Source organism: Neopelma chrysocephalum, unplaced genomic scaffold (genome assembly GCF_003984885.1).
Source record: "Neopelma chrysocephalum unplaced genomic scaffold, ASM398488v2 Primary Assembly neopelma1_65, whole genome shotgun sequence".
NCBI lineage: Eukaryota > Metazoa > Chordata > Aves > Passeriformes > Pipridae > Neopelma > Neopelma chrysocephalum.
Window position 1 is genome coordinate 7,558,282 of NW_020897722.1, and position 13,764 is coordinate 7,572,045.

General features: G+C 43.6%; 1 protein-coding gene across 1 annotated transcript; it reads right to left on the minus strand.

Moving 5' to 3' along the window:
- Positions 1 to 816: 816 nt before the first annotated feature.
- On the minus strand, positions 817 to 13,534 carry KDELR2 (KDEL endoplasmic reticulum protein retention receptor 2). The gene is made up of 5 exons (XM_027683577.1): positions 13,326 to 13,534; positions 7,072 to 7,172; positions 4,143 to 4,301; positions 2,831 to 3,083; positions 817 to 2,037 (listed from the first exon to the last, which is right to left on the minus strand). Exons 1-5 carry the CDS (start codon positions 13,414 to 13,416, stop codon positions 2,003 to 2,005), a joined length of 639 nt encoding a protein of 212 aa, XP_027539378.1. The 5' UTR covers positions 13,417 to 13,534; the 3' UTR covers positions 817 to 2,002.
- Positions 13,535 to 13,764: the final 230 nt, after the last annotated feature.

Here is a 13,764-nt window from a genome sequence, read left to right on the forward strand (position 1 = left end):
GGAAAAGCCGGGCCCGCGCAACGCGCGTGCGCGGGCGGCCCAAGCGCGGCGAGCGATGCCGGCGGGGCGGGGCTGGTAACGTCACGGGGAGCCCTAAAGGCGCGGCGGCGACGCCTCAGCGAGGAGCGGCGAGTTAATTTGTGAATTAGTGAATTACAGCGCAAAGCATCGAGGGACGGCAATGAACTCCCTAGGACCAACACACACAGCCGTGGCTCCTACCAGGATCACGCTCTTGTATTTCACCACAGGGACACATCTGGTTTTTGAGCACCCGGGCTGCTCAGTGTCGCATGTGAGACAGCGGAGACCGCAGCGCCTCAGCACCCACACCGCACATAAACACTACTCACCTGGGGTTAGGAATGAGAACCATCACTGCCGAGGGAGATAACGACGGCAAATTCACTCAGAGAAGATAAACACTTTCTTGAAGATAAAGCACAAGCACCAAACCCCGCTCTGCACAAGGCTGGAGTCACCACTGTGGAGACTGCAGCACCTCGGCACCCACACTGCACATAAACACTATTCACCTGGGTTAGGAATGAGACCCATCACTGAGGAGGGAGATAATTTGCCATCATTAACTCGAAGATAAACACCTGAAGATAAAACACAAGCACCAAACTGTCCTCTGCACCAGGTTGGAGCCACAATCGCTTTTTCCACCAGTGATTATGCCCCTCACAGCCTTAAAAAGTTCGTATTTCAATACAGCAAACAATGACATGAAGCAACTTGTCCACACAACTACTTTTCACCCAGGCTAACAGAAAACTTTCACACTCAGGAATGAAAAAAAAATAAACAAAATGTTTTCACCATTTCATAAAGTGTTTATTGAGGATGGTAACACAGGATAAATCATGCAACAGCTCAGTAAAAAAAGGGAATCATTTAAAGGATGAAGAATGGTAACTGGTGTTGCTGATTTTGAAAAGTTTATAAAAAAAATATTAATTGTCCAAAAGTGACATTGAAAACCACTTGAAGCTGAACATGGAAGTTGCTTATAAAGCATTCATTAAAAAGAAAATGTAGATATTGTTTAAAATGATCACCTACAGATTACTGCAATCAACTTACAAGTCTCCCATTTCTATAGCTGTAATGGTGTAGCAGGGCTGTACACATCCAAGATATTTAACCTTCTTTTCCTGAACAAACAATACAGTCACAAACACGTGCCACCAATCAATACAAGTGCACCTCTTACCCTTCACAACCTGCACTGCCAAGTGCTTTCATTATTGGGATTACCTTCCCAAACATCATGGCAGAACAGGAAAAGGCCCATCCTTGTGGCCTGAAGCGATTTCCTCATTGCCCTCTTGCCATCACTCTGTTTTAGAAGGGGAACAACTACAAAATGTGACTGTTCCCCTTCTGGCACCAACATATATTTTGAATAAGGAACTCCATGTCAGCAGATGGCACAAAGACTGGGCACCAGCACATCACATCAAACATCGGTGGTTTCAGATTTAGAGTTGACATATATTCGCCTTTTGGAAAAAAAATAAATATAGTGGAATGAAAATTGAATCAAAGGGAAAGAACAGATGACTACCATCCATCAAGGATGCACATATCTGTGCACTGAAAAACAAAAAAAAAGGAAAAAAAAAATCAGTCATTTCAAAGAAAATCTTGAAAATTAAAAAAACGTTTGCACTTGTTCCTGGTCATAAACAATCTCACAAAAATCTCACTTTTGGAACTATTCCAATTGAAACCATACACTGAATTTATTAATACAGTATAAGTTTCTTTATGTAAAAAATCTTTATACATAGTAATAAAAAAGATAAAGGCAAGATGCATCAAACAGAAATCTGCTGGTTGTTTTTCCTCCGTTCTTACAGAGCCGCTGATGACTACCTGCACTATAAAGAGCTGTGTTTCTGACTTTCTGTCTCAAGCATCTTCGCCTTTGCTTGTGATAAGGATTGTTCTGTCCAAGCATCCAAAAGGACAGATGCTGGTGATGTTTTGGCACTTACGCTGGCAAACTGAGCTTCTTTCCCTTGAGTACTGTAAGGAAAAGTAGGAAAGAAAGCAGTTAGCAAACCAAAGTTGTGATGCAGAAGCACACACTGCTGAAACATCAAAGGGACCAAACCCCATCACACAGAGTCCCTTTGTTATGAGATGGGGACACTGCAGACACTCCTCCTAAGCTGCCTCTCTTTAACACATACTGGTAAAACTAGAATCAACAGCAATTCTAATCTTGCCCTCTTGTGGCACCCTGGAATTCCCACTTTTCACCCTCATAGGACATACCAGCCCATGATCATGGTCTCTTTAAAGTTATGACTAAAGTAACACAGCCCCACATAGCTTTGCAGTTACATAATGGAAGGTGGAATGTGAGCAAGAGCAGAATTACTAATGCCCCAGCAGAAGTGACTGCTTCTACAATCAGCACAAACAGAAATATCCCAAACCCTTTGGATTCCCAAGGTATTTAAACCACTGAGAAAGGTGTCTGTAAGCCTGGGATCTGCACGACAGTGTAAGTGGTCAGGAGAAGCAGGACGTTCATGCTTATCAATGGAAGGCAACTGCAACATGTATTTAGCCCTACTTACTTTAAGTTTTTCTGTAAGTTCACCAGACCATTTACACATTTATATTCTACCTATACACAAAAAAGTCCTCAGAAATGCCCCATAATAGCAGAAAGCACACTTGATAAATTAAGATTTCAGCAGTAATTTACACACAGAACCAACAACCTTGTAATGCCAATACAGCAGATCCCTACGAACATGTTAATTGCTACATTCCACAACCTGAAGCTGGAGGTTACTGCACTACTTACCTTTTGTAACATACAAATAGAAGAAGTCACAGTACAGAACGGTCTGGACCACACCAGCAACAACAGCTATGAGGTCAAAAAATCCCTCAAAATAGTAGCGCCAAATCCAGTTGACTAAGTACAAGGCACGGTACAGACCCAAGAAGAAAAGATAGTGAGTAGTGATGGTCTCTGCTTCCCCAGTTTTGCTGATCATAAAAAGTTGAGGGAGAATAGCAACCGATTCAAGATAGATGGAGAAGGTCCACAGTATCTGAAAGGAAAAAACCACACGTTTATTCAAGTGTCTTACTGATAAGAGAAGGACAGAAAATATTTGACTTGGCTTGACTTTTCACTCTCTAGCAATGTTATGAATGAATACCTGTTCGTACAGGTACATTATTTTGGCAAACTTTTTAGGTACAGGAAAAACTAAGTGAAAGCTTCATAATCAACCACAGGATGGCACGAGGGAACTTTCCTGGCACAGAACACTCTCTCCAAAGCAGCTGTGCAGTGAGCTGGCACACACAGGTTCACTCACAAGGAAATCTGTGTGCATTCAGCTCAGGAGTCACAGTACCATGAAATACAGCTTACAGAGCTGGTGCTGTGCAAAGCTGCAGAGAAGATGAAGTCCCTTCCCTCCCCATGTTCTTTCACCTTTTATCTACTGGTTTAAAGAATGAATTAATACAGAACAGATTTTTAAAGTAATGTCTCAAAGTGCTGCAATTCAATTCCCTTTACTGTCTAATAGAATCACGTAACTCTAATAAAGTTTCAAATGAAGCTCAGTTCACTTAAAATAAGCATCTGAAGTTACTCTCTATTTCATGGGAAAAATGACCTGTTTGAACTCTAATTACATTTTTAACATAATTTTTCTGTCAGGAAAATGCACAGCTGCACTTCAAATACAATGCAATTCTTTCTAACACTCCAGACCATTTGCAATTCTACAAAATTTAAGACGTATTCTAATTCCTTTTGTTTTCACCAGGTGGCACCAACTATTCACAAACTGCATTCTGGGGCATTTCTTTTACAGACAAAACAAAAGGAAGGATGCTTCTGAATTAATATAACCATCAGAGTGTACGGGGAAAAATACAGTCTTCTGCTTAATAAAATAACCAGTGTTGATAATAATGCTGGTCTCCTGAGGTGTCCTTAATTTGCACAGACATCTTCACTCCACAGATGCATTAAGGAAAGGATTAGCCTGAACCTACTAAACACCATTCCTTTGTCAGCCTAAAAACGCTCATCTTCACGTTCTCAATATTTTCAGGAAAAAACTACAATCTCCTGCTCACAATCAACTCACCTCCAGAGGAGAGAAGTCATGATTGACAAGGAACGAGAGCCCACCAACGGGAACGATCAGGAACTCCACTCGGAAGGTGTCATGGTTTCCATCGTAGGTGGCCTTGAACTTCATGTAGATCAGGTACACGGTGGCATACGAGCAGGCGATGTAGATAAGCTGGAGAGCAAGGAAAGAAAAGAAACAAAAACCAAAACAATCCATAGAGGTTGTAGGAACAGATCAAACTCCCTGAACAAAAATATCCCGAAGCACTAAGAGGTGTAAGTGTGGTCTGTTCTGGTTGGTTGCATTGTTTGTTTATATGATTTTGCAGGGTGTTGGTGGTATTTAACTTTTTCAACACCAGTGACTCTGGGCTCTACTGGTTTTGTTGCTTTAAAGGCATCACCTGTCTCTGGTTGAAGTGACTGTCCAGAGGTGCTTTGAAGACCCTTTCCTGAGTAGACAGAACTAAGAAGTGACTGAGGAAGGAATACCCCTTCCGCAACTGCAAGGGAAGCACTGGCTCCAAACATTTATGTTAAAAATGTGCAGATGCATCCATGCAGTAATGATGGAAGGGGCCTTTCAAAAAGCCCAGCGTGGTGCAGCTCATGTGGCAATTAAAAACTTATTCAACAAGCCCCATTCAGACTCAGCCATTTAACATATCACAAATTAGCTGATTTGTGTTAGACCTTTAAACATCTCTAAAATCTGAAGAGCAGCAAGTGGACACTATTCACCAACCAACAAGGCACAAAAGCTGCAAAACTAACGAACTAAGAAGCAGCTAACCAGAATTCAGTTTGAGCTGAATGCCTAATGTTACCATTTTTAATGGTTCTGGTACAGTAGAATTTGTAGCTATTCCCCGTGAAAAAAGCAAAAAGCCTCATTTTACAGATGAGAAAACAGAACCAGAGAGAATCTATGACTTTCTAAAGGTCAATCTGCCACCATCAGGACAGAGCTCACATTGTCCTGGAGTCAACACAGTACAGCAGACTAGCCAAATAGTTTAGTTTCTGCCTCAGTTTCATCACAAAGATTAAATATTCCACACCATTTATCACATTAAATATGGGTTCTTTACAACTGAAAAGTAACTGATTAGGAAGCCCACTGTTTGCAGATGCTATTAATCACTAAAAGCTCTGCTCACATTAACAAAATATGATGCAAATCCTGTATTAAGGAACACGGAATCCAAATGCTCTGCTACATGAGCACTCCAACTGACTGGAGCTAAAAGATAAAGGACAAGATACAGGTAGGATACCTCCTACTACAGGTGTAAACTAATAGCAACTTGTATGGTCATAGAAGACACTAAGAAAGTGTGAATGGATCCAAACTCCTTATATTACAAATTTCTTCATGACACTCAACAAGATTTCATTTTTAAAGATACCAAATTAAAAGAATGTTAGAAAAATGACTGCAGAGTGCACTGGCAGAAATGCATCCAATACTCAGCGACAGGTACCATGAAAAGGAAACTGTAAAACAGAGAATGCTACAAATAACAAAAAATAGTCTGCAGGTCATTAAGAAAAGCAGGTAGGGTCAATCTGTGTAGTTCTGTATATATTCCTGGAACACAGAAGAAACTCATTTCCCTAAATATGTGACAATCAGTGCCAGACAAATACAGCAAGTTGGTACCTGTAGGTACCTGTAGCAGTCCCTATAGACTCCTAAATACACGGAGATAGAACAAGAAGTTGTGTTGGGACGCTCAAGCTTCATCTTGACACTGCAGTAATGGGCTGAAAAGACACTTATGTCCAAAAGCTTTTCTAAGCAGTAAACTTAGAAACTGCAATAGAAGCTTCCATTTTGCAAGTTAATATTGGACTTGAACAGAGGACCACTCTTTAATTACTGGAAATACTCAGTTTAGCGTGAAGTTGAGTATCACAAGTGTCATTTCCCACATTCATTCCATTTCTAGTCAGAAAGGCTGCAAAACGAAGACATGGTTATGACCTCAAATCACAACCAATACATAAATTGCAAGACCCCCCAAGGGGCTCCTCTGGTGCACCAAGAGTACCTTTCAACAGTCTCAGAAATTACATATGGAAAAAGCTTGTGTTTCAAGAATATTTTAACCCACAGCTCTTCATCTAGACTCAATATTGAAACTTAGGCATACACATGTGATTTGTTAGAAGTATGAGTTTAACACTCAAAATTTTATTTTACAGTATTATTCCCCTAATTCTTCCGCACATTTTACATTATTGATTATCTAAGTCTTGCCTCCTGGCAAAGTTACACTATCCTCTGAATTAAAGCTGAACAGCATCAAGAAAATCCATGAATAAAGGAACTGGATTAAAAAGGCACTTGCTCTAGTGCCACAAATGTGCTGCACTCTCACAGATTACTGCTTTACTTTTTTGTACTCAGCATGAGAATTGTAGGACTAAATAAGAAATAACAACCCCAGACTGAGGCTCCCTAACATTCAGTGGGCAAGTGTACAGGGTATAATCTCATGGAAGCGACATTCCTAAGAGAGTGCTCCTGTCAACCTCTGATCAGCCTCTGACCAGACACTGGCTGCAATTCTGGCAGTGCATTCTGAATACTAATTTACCTTGTAGAGGATAAAAAGAGATTTACTTATGCTCTAATGTCTCAATTGAGAAATACAATTTATTTGAATCATTCTCCCAAAAGCTTTTATTTTCAATAACCAAAATAACACTTGTTCTAAGCGTCACAGTCCCCATACAAACAGGTTTTAAAAGTTGCATGTAGGGTGTAGAAAAAAAAACAGGGTTTTGAGTCCATCTTCCACATTCTTTATCCAAAGCCCATCTTAACTTACTCTGTAACAACTGTGCAGTGGGCCATTTAAAGAGGCTTTTATTAATGAAATTATGCACTCTGCAAGCAACATCACTAGCTTTTCTAACTCTTCAGTATACTCTACCTTCATAGATGTGTTATACAATGAAATGAATGAAGTGAAGAGGTCCAGGTAACGGGTAGTGAAGACCAGTGCAAACAGAAGCTGGCTTTTCCCAGAAATACCTAAAGTGATAAAGGAAATAACTGATTATTCAAAAAGTGATGATGTGCTTTAAAACACTTGATGCTGAGGATGAGAAAGGATATAGCCTTTATTTCTATGCAAGTTGATTACACAATTAGGACAAATTCCAAGCTTCCAAGGTGTACAAACATAATTATAAGCCCAAATAGCTTGGTAGTTTGAAAACAGGCAATTCAATTCAGAAACTTAATTGACCACATGGTGGGAAAAATAACAAACAGTCAAAACCAGATGCTACTATGTACTATAACAAAATTTTAAAAAGAGAGAGAAGTGAGCTAAAATGTCAGACATCTACATTGCATCTTCAAGGCAACTTTTGATTTTAGGCCAAAGCCCCAGTGTCAAAATGTTTGTACTTAACTTCAGGCACTAGAGCTGAGTTAAAAGCATAAAAGCTTTGCACAATCAGTCACTAAAAGCTTCTGAAAACTGGGCTGAAGCATCTCTCCATAATACTGATGTGGTGGTGTGTCACAGCAGGGGAACAAAACAACCTACCCTGTGCCTCTATCTTGTTATTCCAATTATTCTTGTTTTCAGTCATCCAGGGTGAAAATAATTGAATCTGTTCAGCTAAGCATGCAAATCTCGTTCAAAAAACAAGAGGGAAAAATACTCTGTAGGAGAGAGTTATGATGCAAGGCTCAAAATCCTTGTCCCTTAATAGAGAGATATTTCTATAAAGGCTTTTAATAACAATGCCATAAAGCAATTAACAGAAGGCTATCTGTTATGGTTATTGAACTCCTTTTTCACTCCAGCTTAAGGAACAGGGAATAAACTGCCCCCAGTGAAGGAATTTTATGTTTATGTATAAAGTACAGGAAAACTGAAACAGTAACAATTAAAAAGGAGGTTGTTGGCAACTTTCATATGTGAAATGTCTATGAGGTGAGCCTGACGTGCCACCTACAGAACAACCCAACTGCAGTGCGGGGAACAGCAAATGCCTCAAAACCTACAGCTAGGAGGCTGTAAAGCCACAGAATAAAACTTGCAAGTATGAAAAAACAAAACAACCCCTCCCAAAAAAACCCACAAACAAACCATTTCCCAAAATTTAGAAAAAAACCCAAAAAACATCTGACATTTCTTGAACTAAACTGTGTTGCACAGACAGCTGAAGCAGCACCCTGGGCTGTCCCAGGAGTGCTCCCCAGCATCACCACTCGCCAATAAAACCTCTCAGCAAGAAACGCTGTCCGAAGGTCAGAGCCCACAGGACAAAGAAATCCACCTGGACAGATCACAGAACAGCAGCACACTACAGCATGTAATTACACTAAATTATTTAGCATGCTATTTTCTTTAGTAAATAACTGTGGACAGCAAAAAAAAAAAAAAACCATGTAAGATACATTAAATACCGATAACAGCTATAAATTTGGATCTGGATATACTGTCACAGAAATACATTTACTTGACAAATTCCTCTAAGGCATCAGCAGCCTCACCTCCTCAAGTCCAAAGCTGTAATTTTTATTAAGGCTTTCAATACTTCCACTGATTTTTTGAACCTTTAGGATAGTTGTATATTCCTGAAACCCATCCTAAATCCAAGATTAGACTAATTTTCAAGTTAAGTAGGCTAGACTACACTAGGCAAGGTTCAAAGTGTAAATCAAAGGCCTATGGAGAGACAGGAAACTGGGAGAAAGTAAGATCTATACCATGAGCAAAGATGGAGGGAAGGAGTAGGTAAAGACTCTGTTGTTTGAATTTGATGCACTTCCTTCTCCCTTTCTTATTACACCCACAAACATTCCTTGGTTCTTGAGCTAAATAAAAACATTTTTATTTCTTCTTCCCAAGCTCTGGGCTCAGATCTGGAAGAGCCAAACCTTTCCTTTTTGTTCCATCCTCACACGTGGAAAAATTCCTTCAACTTCCGCGCTCCAGCTTGGCTAAAAGCCATAGCATGAAACTTTAATTCAAAAGCTCTGCTGATTTTCACTGCCAGGGAGGAAAGTAGAGCTGGAATTGTAGGACTTTCTGATCAACTTCATTTTGATCTGGTGAGTCAGGTAAGGAGCAAGAGGCTGAGCAGAGGCACTCAGCCAGCCCAGCTCGGGAGTGTGTACAGCACTTACTGACTATGAACTGCACATCACAGCCAGAAAATCTTTAAACTAAAGCTTTCCAAAGGAAAGTCAGTCCATACTTTGCCATGAAAACTTCACAGACTTTGTGAAATAAAATAAAAAGTAGTTTTGTTCTGTATGAAGTTCACATCAGCCACAGAAACACACCATCTTTGATTCTGCTAATAAAATACTAACATAGAGAATGTTGTACCTTCAGTTAAAAAACCCAACCTAATTCTGAAGACAAATTTTTCAACAGAGAAAAGGAGTATTTTCCTTCAAAGAGAGAGAAGACATTCCAAAGCTACCTAAAGCAGCAGGTTTTGAGAAAATACAGGAAAATTGGCAGCAGCCTATGGCAAAGTACTGTCTAAAGTCTTCAACATAAGTGTATGATCTGGTCAATAGTAGACATGTAAAACTGAGATACAGCTACACTACCTGGCAAAAGTATTACACATCTACTACCTACACTACTTTTTTAGAGTATTTAGCATATTTAAGTATTCAGCCTTGAAACTGCAGGTCACCTTTAACACTTGACAAATGACCAATACGAGCAAATCAATTTTCAGGCAGTAATTTGCACTGCAAACAATCTAATTTTACTTGAAATGGGAAAGAAAATAGTCTGAATATGACAATATTTGAAAGCACAGGATTCCTCAAGTCTCATAAATTTTCTAATTATGACATGAAGCAATAATGGAGTTACCTGCTACATTCTCCACGGTTCTTATCAATAATTTTTGACCTCCTGAGTGGCAATTTTTTTCCAAATTTTAAACCTGGATACTCAAATAACTATACATGCAAAAACTGTTCCCCTGCCAGCTCTGAAATTCTGAAATCACAATTTGATTTGCTTTCCCCTTGTTCTCTTTTCAATATATTGACTACATTAGATAAATAATTAAGTTTGTCAAACGCTTCTGAAACACAGACTGCTCCACAACGCAGATTAGCCCAGCCTCACCTATTCTCCTCAATTAGAGGAGTCTCTTCTTAGCATAGAAAATGGGGACTGATGTGTCTTCAGGAAGCAGCAGGTTGCAGCAGAGGTGCACAGGCTGTCTCCCTCATCTCCAGCTGCTTTTACAGGCCTTCGAGCTCCTCTTGGAACAAAGGCCTCAGACGCGGATGCAACCAGAAGAGAGGAGTCGGCACCATGTGGTTTGCCAGCTCTTCATGGATCACAGCCTTACAGTTCAGCCCTGATTTATTTTCTAAGCCTCTGCTGCTGCAAAAGTGCACAGTTACAGCAGCAGCTGGTTTGCTCACATTTCCTCAGTCACCAATAACCAGGAGGTATAAGTTTATTTAATTTATAAACTGCCCTAATAACCATGCAATGTAAAGGAATGGCAGAAAGCCCTCTAGAAGAGGGTCTTAGCAGCTGCTCAACATTAACTGGTAACAATTTAGGCATTATTGTCCTGTATGACTTTACAAACATATTTTATGCAAATATATATTTACAAAGTTTTCATCAGTAGAAACCTCAACTGACAACAACGAACCACTACAGGGGTCAGAAGAGAGCCCCAAAAATAAAATTCTTTGAGGTGTTTGTGTTCTCGAGACAAATTTGTTAGGCCTCAGAAAGTGATCTCAGCAGTAACATGGGTCTGGATTTATTCCTGAGGACTCAGGCAGAACTGGAAGACTCCAAAACCACCAATCCTTGATAAACACATCCCTGTTTCATTTTTTTTTGCTCAGGAAAATGAATGAAGCAGACATTTCCTACTGAAAGAGCCCATGCACATGTGTGTTCAGGGATGCTGGCTAATCTGGGAAAGGGAAGAGCTGAACGCCCTATGTAATAAAAGCTTTCTTTCCTGTATAATTGGTGTGAATCTGCTTTCCTTTGAAGAAACCCCTAGTAATAGAGATCCTCAGTCACAACTGACTTGAGATAAGCAATATCAGAACATTTTTTAAGGAGAAAGATGGGACTAGGTCACACTGTACTATACTGTGTAAATAACCTCACGTCCAAAGGTCACCTAAGAATCTCTTGGCTCAAACCCTATTTGAATTTTAGCCTTGCACTAGAATGTCTTTTTTCCTTCTTCAGACAACAAAAGATATTTAGTTTTTACATAATTAACTGTTGTTGTTTGTAATTTCAACTGTGTTTCTCAAGTAAAGCACAGGACAAAACTCTACAGAAGAGCTGAAGAAGGCAAGGCCCTCTTCTGCCAGATCCAGACAGGATTCCTAAAGCACTAGAGCCTGAGACAGGTAAGTGCATTAGGAAGGTGCTCTTGCACTCCATGATCTCAGGAACAATAGTTCTGTGCTGCTGCTGCATGTGGACCATGGAGTCATTTGACTGACCTCATTTGTAAAGTTAACAGTTTTTACTTTAAGTTTGTTTAAAACCAAAGCTATTAATTTACTTTTTAAAAATCAAAGCTATTCATTCACTCTTTTTTTTCTTTGCACTATTAAGTGATTATCAAATCACTTGACATGAAAACATACAGAGCCTGTACTTCCTCTTACCTGTAGTGTAAATCTCTTTCATTTCCCCATTAGCAGTTATTTCAGGTTACAGCTTAGACTAATTCTCCACGCTTTTAACTGAAGACTTTACGAATACATCTGCTCAACAATGCTAACCTGGTATTTGAATAATATCTCACTTCAACACACGGCAAACTGATTTCAAGAATAATCACCCTCACTAACGAAGGAGAAGCTCACTGGAGAGAAGGCAAAGTCAAGCTCACAGTCAAACCCCGGTGCACAGAAGAAACGGTATCAGCAGGGCAGGCGGCCCGACCCACGTAACACACCGAGCACGGAAATGCCCATTTTGAATGACAACAACTCCCGGTTTTCTGAAAGAAATCAGCTATGCTGCAGTTATGGGAACTGGCTGCAATTCCCTCCAACCACCACACCGTACACCAGGAGGGAGAGAGCGACGCGCAGCACACGGGATCCGAGCAGGCCCGTGCAGAACAGGGGGGAGCAGCCGCGATCCCACCCGGGGGGCGGCGGAGCGGGGCTCGCCCGGCCGGGACCCGGCGCTCCTCCCGCTGCCACGTCAGACGGGCCCGCCGATCCCGCCTGGAATCTCTGTCCTACAGCTTCCTACTGCAGCCGACCAGGCAAACAAACGCCCTAAAACCGGCACGAACCACAGTCCAATTCCCGCACAAAAGGGGAGCGAGGCCGCAGCGGAGGGAAAGCGCGAGCGCGGAAACTTCGGGGGCTGCGAACTGCGAGCCCGCGGCTCCCGGCGCCGCTCCAAACCCGGGGCTGCCGTGGAATACGGGCGACCCAGAGGCCGAGCAGGGCCCGGGAAGGCGAGGAACGAGCTCCAGCGCCTTCCCCGACGGCGGCGGGCGCGGGCAGGGATGGAGGGATGGAGGGAGGCGGCTGCCCGCCCCGCGGGGGACGCATTCCTCCCCCTCCCCTCCTCCAAACCGGCCTCCCCATTCATTCGCCCGCCGCCGGGGAGTTACATAAGGAAGGAGCGACCCTCCCGGGCACGGCCGGAGCGGCGGTGCCCAGGGATTAAAGTACAAATAATTGTAACCACAACACCGCTCAGGGAACGGCAGCTCCCGCCGGCGCCCCCCACCCCGAGCAGGGATGCGGCTCCTCCTTCCCCCCATTCCCGGCTGCCCGCCCGCTTCCCTAGCGCTGCATTTGGAGGGGGCCGAGCCGAGGAGAGGTCAGGAGGAGGACAGAGCCCCCTCCCCTGCGCGGAGGGACCGACCGTCCCTTTTCACCTGCGCGGACCCAGTCTCGCCCGCCCGCCCCGGGAGCCCTCGGGGGCGCCCCAGGGGGGTCGATCCCCCCTCCCCGCCTCTCCCCGCTCCAGCACGGCCCCTCCCGGGCCGGCGGGACCCCCCACCCCATCCCGGCTCGCCGGGCTCCCCCGGGGCGCGGCCCCGCGGGGGCGATCGCAGCGGCCGCGGCGCTGCGGGGGTGATGCCGCCTTGCCCCCGGCGGGGCTCCCCCCCGGGGGGGGCTCCACGGCCCGGAGCCGCCCGGCCGGTCCCGCCCCGCGGCCTCCGCACGCACCCGCGCAGGAGCGGCTCTTCCAGATCTTGAGCAGCAGGATGATGATGGCCGCCAGGTGGGACAGGTCCCCGGTGAGGCGGAAGATGTTCATGGCGGCGGCGGCAGAGGCGGCGGCGCAGCCGGAGCCGGGGAGCGAAGATGGCGCAAGCTCAGCGGGCACCGAGCGACGTGGCCCGGGGACGTGGCCAGGCAGCCCCGCGCCGGTGCACGCCGGGAAGCGGGGGGGGAAGCGCCCGCCCCGCTCCGCCCTCAGCCGGGGCCGCCCCGGGAACCGCGGGCCGGGCCGGGCGGGGGAGTGCTTTGGGGCTCGGCCCTCGGGGTTTTTGGGTGTCTAAACTCAGCAGTTTAGATATGTAAGAGCTAATAAATATATATTAATAGCTGCTGTCGTGTTCTGTGAAAACGAGCAGTTGATTTGATGCATGTTTAGTATCTTCTT